At 38.5% G+C, this 19346-nt stretch overlaps 1 protein-coding gene across 2 annotated transcripts in view; it reads left to right on the top strand.

The window, feature by feature from the left end:
- The first annotated feature begins 2695 nt into the window (after nucleotides 1-2695).
- Nucleotides 2696-19346, top strand: part of LOC150087597 (actin-related protein 2/3 complex subunit 5-like) — a 68637-nt gene continuing 51986 nt past the window's right edge. For both annotated transcript variants that reach the window (XM_090369877.1, XM_090369879.1), the window contains exons 1-2: nucleotides 2696-2965; nucleotides 17307-17378. In XM_090369877.1, the coding sequence (XP_090226003.1) occupies nucleotides 2819-2965; nucleotides 17307-17378 (219 nt within the window). In that variant the 5' untranslated portion in view covers nucleotides 2696-2818. The remainder of the gene's footprint in view (nucleotides 2966-17306; nucleotides 17379-19346) is intronic.

Here is a 19346-nt window from a genome sequence, read left to right as displayed (position 1 = left end):
ATTTTTTACTTTAGAGTTGATCTTTAGCAATCAATTCTGTGTGCTGATTTACTTAAGGAATTCTTAAACTATCATGTTACCTAAGATATCTGTCCTTAGGAAGTCTTTAGGTATCGCATCTTGCAGGTATTATGAACTTTGCAGTGCTCATTTACAGAAGGACGCTATTTTACAGCTATTTTACGCTATTTTGCAGAAGGACCTCAGAGATCCAGCTGGACCAGTGCAGTCCTGTAAAATAGCATGCCTGCGTTGCCTGTGCAACCGTTTGTTGAAGAATAAAATCTGTGATTTTCTGTTCCTTCTTAAATAAACAAAGTTTTTACCTGCTATGGTTTTTGATTTTTTAAAATCGTAGATTGCTCCATTTCTTATTTCCCAGAAGCTGGTAGTCTATTTTTAAAGGGAATTGTCTGAATCGAGATTAAAAAAATAATAATCATCTTGATTCAGAGTCTCTTTAATCATAAAAGTGGAAGCATTAGCGCTTCTTCCTGGATACAGTCACATATTGATATGAAAGGTTCCACCTGGAGTAAGACTGCCAATTGAAGAAATTTTACTGTGGTGATTGAATTCGTTTGGAACTGTATAAAATGTTTTAAAAGATCACTTGACGTGTTTGGCAATTATTTACTTTGAGGGATAAGCAATAAATATATATTTTTATATATATAAGTAACTAGCGTTTAGTGACTCTTTGTTCCACTGACCATGTTTCGCTGGGTGATATCAGGTATCCATGTACTCCTATCTTGTCCCTTTGCTTTGTACTTCAAACTACAGGGTGTTCGAAAAGTCTGGAACTAATGGGATTTACACTATGTGTACTTACTCTCATTTACAATATGTGTTCAACGTGTCCACCCTACTCTCTACGCATTTGCTTAGCCCGTGTACCATGCTTGTTTGGTTTCTTCTGGACAGCAGCAGAAACCTTGGTAATTCTCTCCATAAGATTACAAAGATCTCAGATTTTTACAGCATACACCTGTGCCTTCTGGAATTCCCAAAATGCAAAGTTCAGGTTAAGTGATCATGGTGCGTACTCCACTGGTCCACTCTTCCCACTCCATCTATGCGGAAACATGCCATCGAGCCAATGGCACACTCCATGCAGAGGAGTTATGTCTTTCATGAACCATTTGGGTCGTTCCCATATTAAGTCAAGTTCTGGTACCATTTCATTACCCAACATTTTCGCCATCCACTGTTTTTTCGAAGAAGAACGGTCCGAGGACATAAATGTCCCATGCAGTACAGCATACCATTAATCTGTCTGCCGCTTGTTTCTTGCTACCAGAGAACCAATGAGAGTTTTCGGTCGACCAGTATCAGAAATACCGCTCATTCACTTCTCCATTTTCATAAAAGTTCGCCTCTTCAGAGAACATTGCACCTTCCAAGAAACTCTCGTCTGTTTCAGTTTTGTGCAGAAACCATTGGCACAATTTGAATCGTCGATCAGTTTCATTCTCTGTCAGATGATGCAGGATTTGAAGTTTGTGCAGATTAAAGGTTTTTTTTTTTTTTTTTCAGAACGTCATGCACCGTGATCTTGGACACTCCGATTTCAGCACTGGTCCGTCTTACGGATTTCTGTGGGCTGGTATGAAACTTAGCAACCACTCCAATTCGAGTGTCTTCACTTACAGAAGGGCGAGCACATCGAGGATTGTCTGCAACAGATCCAGTCTCTTTAAATTTCATCACTCGTTTTCCAACTGCGCTGTGCGTTATTGGATTTCTTTTCAGGATGTCTAGTATTAAACATGTCCGCCATTTCCCTCTGGGTCCATCCCTGATGACCACTAAGAGGGATTATCCCCACCGTTTCATTCAGTGTTAATGCCAATTTTCACCTGTAAAGAATAACATATTTTTACCATCGGTTCCAGACTTTTCGGACACCCTATACAATACTATAATATTTCAAAGCAGGTAGAAATATTATAGTATTTCAAAGCAGGTAGAAATACTATAATATTTCTACCTGCTTTGAAAGTATAGTTGGTTTCCAATGCTACGAATATATTTAATGTTAGCCATTGCCTCACTAATTTCATGTCGACTTCTATGATGAACCGGAATGGCGTTTTGGTGCACCTCTCCCCGGCACTAATTACATATTAGCATTAGCATTAGTAGAGGCATACGATGCAAGAAAGCAAGCTTATGCAGAATCAGCCAAAAAAAAAAAAAAAAAACCCGCCCATTTCACCTCTCGTTAATTCCAAATGCTTGTCCAGCTCAGCCTTATATTTATTTAGGCTATTGACTTCCACAACAAAAGATGGAAGTCTGTTCCACCAATCAACTACACGCTGGTTAAAGGCAAATTTCCGCACATCCATTCTACAACTGTCTTTCCTCAATTTGAATTTATGCCCATTCAGGTTCTTAATCTAAGCAAGAGGAAGAAACCCATCAGCATTGAGCTTGCTCAACCCATTCAGGGCCTCAAGCTAGAGGTGAGTATATAAGCCTCTAGCTTATTACATAAGCTAGAGGTTAGTGCACTCTTCTTGCGCAATATGTAGTTTTTCCAATGAAAAAATAATCCAATATATTATAAAATATTTCATTTGAAAAATACTATATAGGAATTTAAAAAATTATAGAAAGAGACATTTCGAGTGCTAGACGGATTTCATATATGAGGAGGTGGCGACATTGTAACTCTCTAGACTACTTAGTAAAGTATCGTGTGTATGTCGTGTTGTACGGGTATTTATTTGAAGTTTTTTGTTAAAAAAAGATAGTGAATATCATTTAAATTTGCATATTACAGAATTGACTAAACAGATTTATTTTTCCAATGGCAAAGCAAACGTCATCTGTAGCGTTCCGAACTATTGATGTCGATCAGTACAACGAAGATAATTATAACGAAGAAGACGGTAGTGAACTTCAGTCACCACCCACAGCACTTGATGAGTTAGAAATTGCTAATTTGATGAATCAATATCCTTTTGGTATCGCGTTTATTATTAGCACATTTCTTTTGAATTAAGTGCATTTATAATTTGGCGAATAATTTAAGAACTAATATTTTTGTTTATAAATAAAAGAAAAGTAGGTACTTCCGGCTTGATCCTTGAAGTGGTCGACAGAGTTCAATGAAGTTTTTCAGTGTTTTTGGTGCAGGGGATAGGGTAACGACCTACTATACAGAATAATATATGCACCGTTTCTTTAACACACATGTAGACAACTGGCCCTATGGTATAGTGGAAATGCAACGATAGATTCAGCATGTTCGAACTTTCGCTGGTATTACAAATACTGTGTTGCGTGACTCATGCTTTTATTGCTTGAACTCGATGCACACTCAGGGGCGTGCCGTTCCGAGGGTGACATGGGTGCACTGCACCAGGGCGCCAACGTTCAAGAGGTGCCAGAAAACTTGAAACTTACATTCACATATGAATAAAATTTTAAAGTGGGACACCAAATTTCAGTTGACTCCCGGGTGCCACATACCATAGGATAGCCTCTGTGCACGGTTCATGCCCCACAGTTTGGACTGCTGTAAAGGGTAATATATATGACTGAAGGCTGTATTAAGATTTTAAAGTTTTCTTTAATCATGGTTATTAGTATCGAATTAAGGTTAGCATAATAATAAATAAATTAGTTAAATTAATAAATAAAAAATAAAATTAGTGAATGAATTTGAATTGCTGGCCATGACATCAAATGCAGACATTGTTGGAATATCAGATGTGGAGGCACTCCAATGCAGAATTTCAATATAGTGAGTACAATGTTTACAGAAAGGATAAAAGGGAGGTGTTGTGCTTTTAGTTAGTGCAGTGTTAAACCGATTATGTGCAATTGGATCAACACTAGTAACAGTAGTAAAAGTAACAGTGAGTGTGTTATAGGCCTAATGACATGATGAGTACAACGAACAACTCTACAGAGAAATAGAGCGGGCCAGTAAATAAGAATATCTTATAAGAGGGGATTTTAACTTTCCAGATATTAACTGGAATTTCTGGGTTGGTGATTCACACACTAGCAAGACTTTTATGGTTTTATTGAATGACCATTTTCTACAGCAGCATGTTAGGCAACGAGTAATACTCATGAATTGATTATCAGCAGTGATTATATATGCATTAAAAATCTGCAGATAAAAGAATCACTAGGTGGTAGTCATCACAGTGTATTTAGGATTTACTTAAAGATGTAACTACCATCACCAATAAAGGGAGGATTTTTGCTTTCGTAAATGTGACTGTGGTGGTCTCAGACAGTTTTTAAATTCTATACAGTGGGGCATAATTGATGATATGTTCCCATCAGCAAATTCTAAATGGGAAGAATTCATAGAAACCACTAGGCTTTTCAAACAAAGTAAGAAATACTCTTCAAGGTATAGGCCTAAATGGATATCAGATGAACTGATGAGACTTGTAGCAGAGAAGAAAAGTGCATAGAATGCATATAAATTATCAGCTGACACAGAAGCCTTTGATTAAATATAAATTAGTCTGTAATCAAGTCACAAACAAAGTTAGGCAATCTTTGCAAAACAATGCAACAACTTTATTTGTGTAAACACTAGCAAGAAGTGGATGAATCAGATTGGTCCCCTTGATATCGATGTTTCAACTGTTGATACTGCTCAGATTGCTGATAAAATAAATGAGTATTTTACATTTACATTCACACATAAGGAATTCTTTAGGGAAGGGGTTGTTAGGTTTTCAAACTGAACAGGGAGCTAGAATGATTTTGTAATAAGTGAGTGGAAAGTGAAAGAGAAATTGTTGAAGTTAAACATGAGAAGGGCCTCCTGGGATGGATGCAGAGGTGTATTGCTAAAAAAAAAATAGTACCAGAATGCTTGTCGTAAAAAAAAATGGTACTGTAACGCTCGTTCTCCAGAAGGCTATATGATAACGCCACATCGACTGTACAGTAACTGAATCAGACTCTATGAACCGTGGCGAATCAAAATGCACTGTTTGCACGCATCACAGTATATCTCATTCATTCGATCTCATTATCTAATACATTGTACTTTAGTAAGAAACATTCAAGTTTAATTGCAAAATTTATATATTTTTTTAAAATAATTTTTAAAGTAGTATATTAATTTTAAAGATTACTATTAATATATATTTTTAGTAGCAATGGGTGAATTAGATATTTCTCCCTCCCCTTTGATTATGCCACTGTTTCATTATATGTGTATAAATTTAATGATTTTCTATTATGACATTTAGAAAAAAGTACCTGAACGTTGTTTCAGTGCATTCTGGCCAGAATACACCACTGGATGAATGGGTTCTATCCAGTGTATTAAGGGAGGCAGTGAAGGAAGTAAGCAAACCTGTTGCCATATTTATGAGAGTATCCTTGTATTCAGTGGAGAACATTACTTGTTTACTGATATTTGTCTTTTAGAGTTTTTATACTTTGTTTTTATACCTTGACTTAGTGACCCAATTCATTAGGCCACTGAAAGTTTTACTTTTTATGACCAGGTTTTGGCACATTATAGCCTTAGTTGCTAATGCGCCAATAAAACCCAATCAATCAGTGGAGAACCCCCACTGACTGGAGATGGTATCCCCAATTCACAGGGGGGGAGGGAATCAAGGAATGACAAGAGTAATTAGAGGCCTGTTAGTTTAACATTTGTTCCAAGGAAAATAATGGAGTCTGGCTAAAACAAATCATGCAGAATCATCTAGAAAATGCTGTAAATTTTATTTCAGACACAGCATATGTTTGTTATGGGAAACTGTTAAGGACAAGTTGCTGCTATAGATAAAGGGATGGTTGAGTGGGAGAAGACCGAGAGTGGTAATCAGTGGACACTGCTCTTCTTGGATTAATGTTATTAGTGGAGTCCCCCAGAGTTTGGTATCAGACCAACAGTTCTGCATTAGCATTAGTAAAAGCACATGATGCAAGAAAGCAAGCATTAGCATTAGTAGAGGCATATGATGTAAGAAAGCAAGCTTATGCAGCATCAGCTAAAAAAAAAAAAAAAAACTCCGATTTCACCCCTCCGTTCATTCGAAATACCTGTCCAGCTGAGCCTTAAATTTATTTAGGCTATCAACTTCCACAACAAGGGATGGAAGTCTGTTCCACCAACCAACTACCCGCTGGCTAAAGGCAAATTTCACCACATCTATCCTACTTCTGTCTTTCCTCAATTTGAATTTATATCCTCTCAGGTGATTATTCTGAACAAGAGAAAGAATCCCGTCGGCATTGAGCATGCTCATACCATTCAAGGCTTTATACACCTCTATCAGATCACCGCGCAGGTGCCTAGTCTCCAGACACTGTAATTTGCAAAACTTAAGCCTTTCTTTGTAAGAGCAACCCTTTGTTCCATTCAATAATCTTGTTGCCCTTCTCTGTACTCGTTCCAGCAGCTCTACATCCTTCTTGAGATGAGGCCTCCAGACCTGTATACAGAACTGAAGGTGTGGCCTGACCATTGCCTTATACAAGGGAATAATCACCTCCTTATCCCTGCTAGAAAAATTCCTGTATATCATTGACAAGACACCATGAGCTACTCTTTCACCCGTCTGCACTGCTCAGAGAATTTCATATCTGCTTGCACAATTACCCCTAGGTCCTTTTCATTCTCTACCACTGTCAGTGTAGTACCACAGAATTGATACATTGCTCTGGGGTTACTGTTTCCCATATGTAGTACTTTACATTTGTCAATGTTATACTTCATTTGCCACCTCTCAGCCCATCTGCTCAACCTTTCCAGATCCTGTTGCAGCAGCATAGTGTCAGTAGTGTCCTTAACAACCCCGCCAACCTTTGTATTGTCTGCAAACTTGGACATTAAGCTGGATATACCATCATCAATATCATTTATAAATACAGAAAACAACAATGGACCCAACACTGAACCCTGATGAACTGCACTAATAACATTAGTCCACAATGAGCAGTGTCCATTGATTAAAACTCTGTCTTCTCCCCCTCAACCATCCCTTTATCCATAGCAGCAAATTGCCTCCAATACCACACTGCTCCAATTTGTGCAGCAGTTTTCCATGTGCAACAGTATCAAAAGCCTTTCTAAGATCCAAATATATAATATCAAAATTATTCCATGCATCCAGTTCTTTTGTGACTGCATCATAGTATCCAATCAAATTGGTCAGGCAAGACTTCCCCTTAACAAAACCATGCTGTGTCCGAGCTATAACTGAAGTCTTGTCTAGATGATTCTGCAGTGCTTCTTTAACCAGTGCCTCCATTAATTTTCCTGGAACAGAAGTTAAACTCAATATAATTACAATATAAAGGTCTATAATTATTTATGTCAGCCTTTGATCCTCCTTTGTGAATTGGGGTCACATTTGCACATCTCCAGTCTGTCAGTAGCTCCCCTGAGTCCAAAGAAACTCTCATAATTATGGCTAAGGGTTTTTCATTTGCCGCCTCCTTTAATATAACTGGATAGATCCCATCCACCATGGGTGCCTTTTTTATGTTTATCCTCCACTTTCCTCTCGGTTATTACAAAATCATCTAGCTCACCGCCATACTTTACTTCACCCCTGGCATTTCCCTTCCTGAATAACTCCTCATCTGTGAATATAGATGCAAAATACTTGTTTAGTTTGTTAGCCACCTGCTGAGCAGGATCCTCAACTGTTGAACCATCAATATCCAGTGGACCAATGTGATTTATCCCTTTTCTTCTAGAGTTTACATAGGTAAAGAACTTTTTTCTGTTTTTCTTTGCATCCTTTGCCAAGGATTTCTCATAATCTGCCTTTGCCTGCCTAATCTCCTTTGTGACTTGATTACAAACCAGCTTATATCTATCATAGGCTTCCATATCACCCATTAATTTATATGTATCCCATGCATTTTTCTTTTCTGCCATATGTCTCATTAGTTCATCTGACTTCCATTCTTAGTTGGTATGTAAAGCCTAGTAGCTTCCAAGATAATTCTTTGAATGCTTCCCATTTTGAATTTGCTGTTGGCAACATCACCAGTTGGTCCCACTATAGAATTTAAATGCTGTCTCAGACCATCATAGTTGCTTTACGAAAGTAAAAACCCTTCCATTTACCCCTGATGGTAGTTACCTCTTTCAGTTAATCCCACTTCAGCACAATGTGATCACTGCCACCTCATGATTCCTTTATCTTCAGATTCTTAATGCATGAAGAATCACTACTGATAATCAGATCAAGAGTATTACTCCCCCTAGGTGCCTCCCGAACAAGCTTATATAGCATCAGCCAAAAAAAAAAAAAAAAAAAAAACTCTTCTCATTTCAGCGATCCACTCATTCCAAATGTTTGTCTACGTCTGCCGTGAATATATTTAAGCTATCAACTTCTACGACAGATGGAAGTTTCTTCCAGCAATTAACCACCCGCTGGCTAAAAGCAAACTTCCTCACATCCACCCTACAACTGTTTTTCCTCAATTTGAATTTATGCCCTCTCAGGTGATTATTCTGAGCATGAGAAAGAATCCCATCAGCATTGAGCAAGCTGAAGCCATTCAAGGCATTATATACCTCAATCAGATCACCTTGCAGGTGCCTAGTCTCCAGACACTAATTTGCAAAACATAAGCCTTGCTTCTTAGTACTCATTCCAGCAGCTCTACGTCCTTCTTAAAATGAGGCCTCCAGACCTGTATACAGTACTCAAGGTGTGGCCTGACCATTGCCGTATATAAAGGGATAATCACCTCCTTTTCCCTACTAGCAAAATTCCTGTATATCATTGACAATACCCCATGACTTGCTCTGGCAGCCTGTCTGCACTGCTCTGGAAACTTCATATCTGACTGCACAACTTCACCCAGGTGTTTTTCATTTTCTATCACCCTAAGTGTAGTGCCATACGGTTGGTACATTTCTCTGTGGTTACTTCTGTGCAGTACTTTGCATTTGTCAATGTTAAACTTCAGTTAGCATTAGCATTAGTAGAGGCATTTGATGCAAGAAAGCAAGCTTATGCAGCATCAGCCAAAAAAAAAAAAAAAAAAAAAAAAAAACCACTTCACCCCTCTGTTCGTTCAAAATACCTGTCCAGCTGAGCCTTAAACTTATTTAGGCTATCAACCTCCTCTACAAGGGATGGAAGTCTGTTCCACCAACCAACCACCCGCTGGCTAAAGGCAAATTTCTGCACGTCTATCCTACATCTGTCTTTCCTCAATTTGAATTTATGCCCTCTCAGGTGATTATTCTGAGCTAGAGGAAGAATCCCATCAGCATTGAGCATGCTCAGACCATTCAAGGCTTTATACACCTCTATCAGATCACCTCGCTGGTGCCTAGTCTCCAGACACTGTAATTTGCAAAACTTAAGCCTTTCTTTTAGGACAAAGGGGTGTAAGAGCACCCCTTTGTTCCATTCACTAATCTTGTTGCCCTTCTCTGTACTCGTTCCAGCAGCTCTACATCCTTCTTGAAATGAGGCCTCCAGACCTGTATACAGTACTCTAGGTGTGGCCTGACCATTGCCATACAAGGGAATAATCACCTCCTTATCCCTGCTGGAAAAATTCCTGTATATCATTGACAATACTCCATGAGCTACTCTTGCAGCCTGTCTGCACTGCTCAGAGAACTTCATATCTGCCTGCACAACCACCCCCAAGTCCCTTTCATTCTCTACCACTGTCAGTGTAGTACCACAGAGTTGATACGTTGCTCTGGGGATGCTGTTTCCCATGTGTAGTACTTTACATTTGTCAATGTTAAACTTCATTTGCCACCTCTCAGCCCATGTGCTCAACCTTTCCAGATCCTGTTGCAGCAGCATAGTGTCAGTAGTGTCCTTGACAACCCTGCCAACCTTTGTATCGTCTGCAAACTTGGACATTAAGCTTGATATACCATCATCAATATCATTTATAAATACAGAAAACAATAATGGACCCAACACTGAGCCCTGAGGGACTCCACTAATAACATTAGTCCACGATGAGCAGTGTCCATTGATTACCACTCTCTGTCTTCTCCCCCTCAACCACCCCTTTATCCATAGCAGCAATTTGCCTCCAATGTCACACTGCTCCAATTTGTGTAGCAGTCTTCCATGTGCAACAGTATCAAAAGCCTTTCTAAGATCCAAGTATATAATATCAAAGCTATTCCCTGCATCCAGTTCTTTTGTGACTGCATCATAGTATCCAATCAAATTGGTCAGGCAAGACTTCCCCTTAACAAAGCCATGCTGTGTCCGAGCTATAACTGAAGTCTTGTCTAAATGATCCTGCAGTGCTTCTTTAACCAGTGCCTCCATTAATTTTCCTGGAACAGAAATTAAGCTCACAGGTCTATAATTACTTGTGTCAGCCTTTGATCCTCCTTTGTGAATTGAGGTCACATTTGCACATTTCCAGTCAATGGGTACCTCCCCTGAGTCCAAGGAAGCTCTCATAATTATGGCTAAGGGTTTGCTTACTTCCTTTGCTGCCTCCTTTAATATAACTGGATAGATCCCATCCACCCCCGGGTGCCTTTCTTGTGTTTATCGTCAACAGTTTCTCCTCCACTTTACTCCCAGTTATTTCAAGATTCTGTAGCTTACTGCTAGAGTTGAATACACCTCTGGCATTCCCCTCGCTGAATAACTCCTCATGTGTGAATGTCGATGCAAAATATTCATTTAGTTTGTTAGCTACCTGAGCAGGATCATCAACAGTTGACCCATCAATATCAAGTGGACCAATCTGATTCATCCCCTTCCTTCTAGAGTTTACATAAGTAAAGAACTCTTTGCTGTTTTTCTTTGCATCCCTTGCCAAGGATTTCTCGTAATCTGCCTTCGCCTGCCTAACCTCCTTTGTAACTTGGTTGCATATCAACTTGTATCTATGATAGGCTTCTATGTCATGTGTTAATTTGTAAGTATCCCATGCATTTTTCTTCTCTGCCATATGCCTCATTAGTTCATCTGACATCCATTTTGGCCTAAACCTTGAACAATATTTCTTAGTTGGTATGTAAAGCCTAGTAGCTTCCAAGATAAGTTCTTTGAATGCTTCCCATTTTGAATTTGCTGATGGTAACTTCATCAGTTGGTCCCACTGTATAGAATTTAAATACTGTCTCAGTCCATCGTAGTCGCCTTTACGGAAGCAATAACCCTTCCCTTTACCCCTAATGGTAGTTACCTCTTTGAGTAAATCCCACTTCAGCACACTGTGATCACTGCCACCTAGTGGTTCATTTATCTGCAGATTCTTAATGCATGAAGAATCACTGCTGATAATCAAATCAAGAGTATTACTCCCTCTAGTTGCCTCCCGAACATGCTGATGTAGAAAACAATCATCCAATAAATCCACAAAAGCAAAGGAAGTAAGCAAACAAAAGCCCTGCTAGTGTGTGAGTGACCAGCCCACAAATTCCAGTCAATATCTGGGAAATTAAAATCTCCCATTATAAGACTCTCTGATTTACTGGCCCACTCTATTTCCTTGTACAGTTTCTTATTATACTCATCAGAGTCATTAGGCCTATAGCACACTCTTACTCTCAATTTTGATCTCCCAATGCTTATGTCACACCAAACTGACTCAACACTGCACTGTCCAGCGATGTCGACTGGCTTCACTTCCTTGGTTTTTATGTGTTTCTTAACTAATAGGATAACCCCTCCCCCCTTCCTATCCTGTCTTATCCTTTCTGTAGACGTTGTACTCCCCAAATTCCAGTTCTGCATCCCTTATATCTGTGTGACACCACGTCTCTGATATCCCAACAATATCTGCCTTTGATGTTTTGAGCAATACCTCAAATTTATCAAATTTATTTACTAAACTCCTAGCATTGGTGTACACGCAAGTATACCCTCACCTGTTTCTATTCTTAGCTACCCTAACACAACCCATGTGTTTACTTGTACCGCAATGGCTCCCAGCAGTCTCTGAAATATCATGCATCTTGTTTTTCAGGCTTCTGCTCATTCTAATAGAAGCAGTGCAAGAATCTCTTTCACCTCTGCCAGTGGCTACTGTCAATCTATTGGTCTTTGTCTCCCCCCAAGCTAACAGTTTTCCGACCCACCTAACACTGCCTTGATAGCATCAGCAAATATTCTTGCACCTTTTCTATTTAAGTGAATCCCATACCTGTAGAAGCAGTCTCTCCTGTTAACAAGTATAGACAAGGCTGAAATAAATTCTACCACTCGAGCCTTGCACAATCTTTCTAGTGCCGAATTGATCGACAAGGCTCTCATTATATACTCCCTCCTATCGTGTCTGGGCAGAATTGCAGACACTTTCAAATTGAACCCTAATTCACTCCTTTTTTTCAACTGTGACCTATACTTGTTAAGTAATTCTGCCAGTCTCCTACTCTTAATATCATTAGTGCCAATGTGTGCAACTATATCACCTTTTGTGCCCTTAAAAGATGATATCCGCTCTACAACGTCATCAGCCTTTGCCTCTGGGAGACATACCCTGGTCCTGTTCCACCTATCCGTTTTACAAAGCATGTTCCCCATTTCCCTGACAATAGAGTCACCAACTACTACTAGTTCCTGTGGGACCAGTGCATTCTGCCTTGGGGGTTGCCGCTGTGTTGCATGATGACCATGTGCAAGCTCTGGCATTGATGTGGGCAGCTGAGAGCTTGATGGGCCCCTCAATTTAGATCCTTCGATGGCATCCACCCTGTCCTTCAAGCTCTCATATAGGCCCATAACAACGCTGAATTGTCGCCTGATTTCGTTACACTGCTTGCATCGCGTGCGCACACAAAGATATCCCCCATGGCAATATCATGTCCCACACCCGATTGCTCCACATCATGCAAGCAGTGCATTTTAAAAGGCTGTGATTCATAGGGCAACTGCTCCCCCCCCTCAGTTCTCCCCGAGCCACAGTACTCCCATTAACTTGAGCCTTTTGCTTTGCTGCTCTTGTCTGTGTCATGATTTCGATTTAATTTAAATAAAATTTCAATTTCAGTACAAAATTAAAACCCTAAACTTGTATCCCAACACAGTTATAACACTATGTATATTTTTCAGTATTGAGTATTATCTACGAGTTCCGTTTGTGTAACTTCCGTATCAAGTTATGTATTAATTAATTATGTTACGTTTGTAATCTAAGTTGTTATATGTATTTGGTTAAAAGTACAATTTAATTGACAAAGTAGTTTAACAAAATTAATAGATTTTACTGATTAATTGACAATATTATATTATATACTGTACTATACTAAGCTTACGCTATCTAGTTCGGGATATAACGTGTCGTATAACAATGGTGGTGCCTCCGTAGCCAGGTGGGAAGGAGCAGGTGCGTAGCGCACGCTTCTTGATTACACCTGGGTTCGAGCCCGTCACCACCAAATACGGAGGATGCAGAAAGGTCAGGGAATGACCACCGTATATCCCCGAGCAATATGGCCTTAGTTGCTAATGCTCCTAAAAACCAAACAAACAACATAACAATGGCGGCAAGTTACAAACGGTAAATCTACAGACACTTAAGTAATAATTAACTTCCAAATCTCGCTGTCTCAATTTAAAATAAACTAAGGTCCTGACTAGGTCTTAAGCTACTTATAGAAAAGAATTTGATGTTACAATTGGTCAATAAAGCGGCTAAATATGGCTAAAAAACCTCGTTTAGCACAGCTGAAACTTGTAACACATGGATTTGATACCCTTACCGATACTTTTATGTAATTACAAGGCCGAGTAAAGAATAAATACACCAGATTAATCAGAAAATCACACAATGATGCTATACAACTAAATTTAAATCAAAAGTTTTAGTTTTAGAAAAACAATAATTCCTAATCAATAAATAAGAAAATCCACTTAGCGACTTTGAACACTTCTGACTCCCTCTAGCCTCGTCAGCAGACTCGATTTATAAATGATATTGATGATGGTATATCAAGCTTAATGTCCAATTTTGCAGACAATACAAAGGTTAGCAGGGTTGTTAAGGACACTACTGATAGTACGCTGCTGCAACAGGATCTAGAAAAGTTGAGCAGATGTGCTGAGAGGTGGAAAATGAAGTTAAACATTGACAAATGTAAAGTACTACATATGGGAAACAGTAACCCCAGAGTAACGTATCAACTCTGTGGTACTACACTGACAGTGGTAGAGAACGAAAAGGACCTGGGAGTAATTGTGCAGGCAGATATGAAGTTTTCTGAGCAGTGCAGACGGCCTGCAAGAGTAGCTCGTGGTGTCTTGTCAATGATATACAGGAATTTTTCTAGCAGGGATAAGGAGATGATTATCCCTTTGTATAAGGCAACGGTTAGGTCATGCCTTGAGTACTGTATACAGGTCTGGAGGCCTCATTTTAAGAAGGATGTAGCTGCTGGAACGAGTACTAAGAAGCAAGGCTTAATTTTTGCAAATTACAGTGTCTGGAGACTAGGCACCTGCGAGGTGATCTGATTGAGGTGTATAAAGCCTTGAATGGTTGAGCATGCTCAATGCTGATGGGATTCTTCCTCCTGCTCAGAATAATCACCTGAGAAGGCATAAATTGAAATTGAGGAAAGACAGATGTGGGATAGATGTGCGGAAGTTTGCCTTTACCCAGAGGGTAGTCCGCTGATGAAACAGACTTCCATCCCTTGTTGTGGAAGTTGATAGCCTAAATAAGTTTAAAGCTGAGCTGGACAGGTATTTGGAACGAACGGAGGGGTGAAATGGGAATAGGTTTTTTTTTTTTTTTTTTTGGCTGAGGCATTAAGCTTGCTTTCTTGCATCATATGCCTGTACTAATGCTAATTTTCACAACTCCAGTCCGTGGGGACCTCCCCTGTGTCCAAGGAAGCTGTTATAATTATGGGTAAGCATTTTCTTACTTCCTTTGCTGCCTCTGATATAACTGGATATAGCCCATCAACCCCAGTTCCTTCCTTATGTTTAACGTCTTCTCCACTTTGCTGTCAGTTATTGCAGAACCACTTAGCTACCTGTTAGAGTTTGATAAGCTTCCGGCATTCCCCTCCTTGAATAATTCCTCATGTGCGTGAATGTAGATGCAAAATACTTATTCAGTTTATCATCTACCTGAGCATGATCATCAATTGTGAAACCATCTATGTTTAGTGGACCAATCTGATTCATAACTTTCCTTCTAGAGTTCACACGAATAAAGAACTCTTTGCTGTTTTTCTTTGCGTTCTTTGCCGAAGATTTCTCGTAATATGTCTTTTCCTGCCTAACCTCCTTTGTGACTTGATTACAGAGTAGCTTATATCAGCCATAGGCTGTTAGAGAGCCTGATGAGTTATATGCAATTGACGTATTTTTCTTCTCTGGCTGGAGCTTCATTAATTCATCTGACATCCATTTAGGCCTAAACCTTGAACAGTATTTCTTAATTGGTATGAAAAGCCTAGTAGCCTTCAAGATTAAGTCCCTGAAGGGGATTTAGAATTCACCGTTGGTAACATCATTAGTTGATCCCACTGTATAGAATTTAAAAACTGTCTGAGTAGTCACCTTTACGAAAGCAAATTCCCTTCCTTTTACCCTTGATGGTAGTTACATCTTTAAGTAGATCTAACATCAGGACAATGTGATCACTGTCGCTCAGATTTTTCCTTTATCTGTAAATTCTTAATGTATCAATAATCACTCCTGATAATCAGATTAAGAGTATTACTCTGTCTGGTTGCCTCTCGAACATGTTGCTGAAGAAAATTCATCCAATAAATTCACAAAAGTCTTGCTAGTGTGCAAGTGACCAAGTGGTAACATCATTAGTTGATCCCACTGTATAGAATTTAAAAACTGTCTGAGTAGTCACCTTTACGAAAGCAAATTCCCTTCCTTTTACCCTTGATGGTAGTTACATCTTTAAGTAGATCTAACATCAGGACAATGTGATCACTGTCACTCAGATTTTTCCTTTATCTGTAAATTCTTAATGTATCAATAATCACTCCTGATAATCAGATTAAGAGTATTACTCTGTCTGGTTGCCTCTCGAACATGTTGCTGAAGAAAATTCATCCAATAAATTCACAAAAGTCTTGCTAGTGTGCAAGTGACCAATCTACAAGTTCCAGTCAATATGTGGAAAGTTAAAATCCCCCATTATAAGACATTGTGATTTACTGATCCACTCAATTTCTCTACACAATTGCTCATTATATTCACCAGATTCATTAGGCCTATAACACACCTAATGTCATTTTCCCTTTCCCAGTGCTTATGTCACACCACACTGACTCAACATTGCATTGTCCACCAATGTCAGTTGGATGCAGTTTCGTAGATTTTGTGTTTCTTAACTAGCAGCATAACACCTTCCCCTTCTTGTCCTATCTATCCTTTCTGTACACATTGTACTCCCCAAATTCCAATCCATTATATCTGTGTGATACCATGGCTCTGATATCCTAACAATATCCACCTTTGATGTCTTGACCCCCCCACTTTGAACTCATCAAATTTATGAACTATACTTCTAGCATCTGGAATTATCCAACAACTGGAGATTTTCAGATGCTTGAAGCATAGTTAACTATACTTCTAGCATATGAAATCTCCAGCAACTTGCTTTACCGGCTGCTGCTCATGTCACATAACTGAAATTTGGATTGTTCCTTTTGTGGTTTTAAAAAGTTCATCACAGTGATACAGTTTACAAACTATAATGGAGTCCAGACAAAATTAATTAAACTATGTTCATTAAACTGTAAGAGGCCTGCCTTAGGTAAAGTGTTACATGTTAATGTTCCAAATTGAGTACTATATTACTGTCCATAAAACACTGCATTGTGTTATTAGCCAAAAAAAAAAAAAATTCTGAGTTTGACTACATTAGTCAAACTCAAAATTTATGGCTAATGAGTTTAACCTCTTCATCTATGGCTAAATAAACGAATTCATTAAGTCCCTGGCACCAAAAATGCACCAACTCAAAGTACTGTACTCAAATTCATTGAGAAAATTGCCGGAAAATTTGTTTTTGTTGAATAAGCTAGCCATTGACTGTAATAAGGTTATTTTGCAATAAGTGAAAAAGACCTTTGGACAAAGCTTTGGCAAAGGTGAGCTACTGTAGTATTCAGTTAATTTTATTGATCACACTGCTGATTTATTTGTAGAAAAAATTTCTGGTAAAATTAAAAAAAAAAATTCCATCTCAGAAGTCATCATTAAATGTTATTAATTTTGAGTGGTTAAGAGGATATTAAAATAATAAATGCATGTAATACATTGTTTTCATTATTCCAGTTTCAAATAGTTTTCATTATTTTTGATTATTATTCTTTTATTTGTAATATTATTATTATATTTTTCTTAACAACTAATATAGCAAAACATACAGAAGCACTCAAAGTTTTGATGAAAACTGCTCCTCTTGGCACCAAAAATCAAGCTATCAAAGTATGAGTTTTAACTTTTATATAATTACTGTATGATAAAGTGACCAGATTCTTAGTATTGCAATGCTGGACATCTGGAGGGGGATTTACAACCCCCTAGAAACAATATACACACTTTTTTAAATTTAATTTTTTATTTATAAAAATAATATTCACATACAAAATATAAATTAAATACATATACTTATTTGAAAAAAACAAAATCACACTTCTGAAAAAAACAAAAAACAAATACAGCCTATATTTAATTAAAATATTTTTTATTCAGTATACGGAGGGTGCTTAGAGGGGAACAGTCATTGTGTGTGTTATCAGGCACTCAGTCTTAAACACTGATGGATCCAATATCTTTCTATTTCAGAAGATTTAGGAGAAGTCCTGTTGGCCTGCCTCCCTAAAATCCACTCATGCACACCTCAATGGTAAGCCCTGTTTCGTCACTTAGGTGGCAACGAACGTGTAGAATGGTTCTCTTCAAGAGGCCTGGTCAGCGTGAAGAGGAAAAGACCAAACCCTCCAGCGCATGACAGCATGATGAAACAAATGGCCCTCCTTTCCAGTGGCCTTCACTGCCCCCTCTTATGGCAGCGAGAGGATCAGAATGGAAGCAGAGGGTGCTAAGAATCTCTGGGTACAACCAGGCTGCCATGCACGGAAACTGAACTTGGCCCGTTACAACCTAAGATTGCTGATCGGTGAAGATAGGATATTAGAGATGGAAAAGGAATTAGAAAATGTGAATTGGAATACCATCGGTTTGGCTGAAACAAGAAGAAGAAATGAATCACTTATAAGTTTATTAAGTGGAAATCTGCTGTACACCAATGGAAACAGTGAAAGGAGCGAAGGTGGAGTTGGCTTTCTGGTCAATAAAGATATAAAAAACAACATTTTGGAATTCAAAAGTACATCACCAAGGGTGTCAAGACTAATACTCTAATACTCAAGATTTCTAAGAGGTACAAGCTAAAGATTATAATGATTTATGCACCAACATCGAGCCATGATGATGAAGAGGTTGAAGAAATGTACACCGAAATTGAGAGGCTTCTAGATGAGCAGAAAACGCACTACACTATCATTATGGGGGACTTCAATGCTAAGGTTGGAAAGAGACAAAACAGCACAGAAAGGGGAACTGTAGGAAATTTTGGAATTGGTGAAAGAAATGAAAGAGGCAAAAGACTTGTGGAATTTGCAGAATCTCGAGGAATGTCAGTAATGAGCACTCTTTTCAAGAAAAGGGTGAACAGAAAGTGGACATGGAAGAGCCAAAGTGGATTAACAACTAATGAAATTGACTTCATCATCACTAACAGAAGATATATTGTGAATGAAATTACCGTCCTGAACGACGTAAACAGAATGGTAAGATGCACACTTGATATAGATGTAAGAAAAGAAAGGAAAAACTGACGAGTAAATAATATGAAGGTCTTTGAGATAACAGAAGAGGAGAAAAAGCAGTATATGTATTGGAACTTGAGAACAAGTTTGAACTTCTGCAGACTATTCAGTACCAAGATATCGATGAGGAATATTACAACCTTCTGAAAGTGATAAAGCCCAAGACACCTCTGTAAAAAGAAATCCAAAGAAGAAAAAATTAGTCAAGAAACACTTGTCATGATGAACCGAAGATGAAATATGAAGAGCAAGATAAACACGGACAAGAATAAAATTGAGTATGCTGAGTTATGCCAAGCCATTAGAATGAGACTGAGAGAGGACATAAGAAGATTTAAAACAAGAAAAGTAGAACAAGTATTAAGCGAAAACAAAGGACTTAAATCAGCAGCCATGAGCACTAATACAGAAAGACAAATGATACTGAAATTGAACGAGTTTCTGAAACTGAAGAATTGCGAGACAAATGATACTGAAACTGAAGTTTAGAGAATTACAAATAGCAGAGAAAGCATAATGCAAATAGCAGAATATTACTATAGAGAATTATACAAGGAGCGCG

Source organism: Mastigoproctus giganteus, chromosome 3 (assembly GCF_048544385.1).
Source record: "Mastigoproctus giganteus isolate SK-2022 chromosome 3, ASM4854438v1, whole genome shotgun sequence".
NCBI lineage: Eukaryota > Metazoa > Arthropoda > Arachnida > Uropygi > Thelyphonidae > Mastigoproctus > Mastigoproctus giganteus.
The sequence above is the reverse complement of the archived record's forward strand: the minus strand, read 5'-3'. Positions and strand labels throughout refer to the sequence as shown.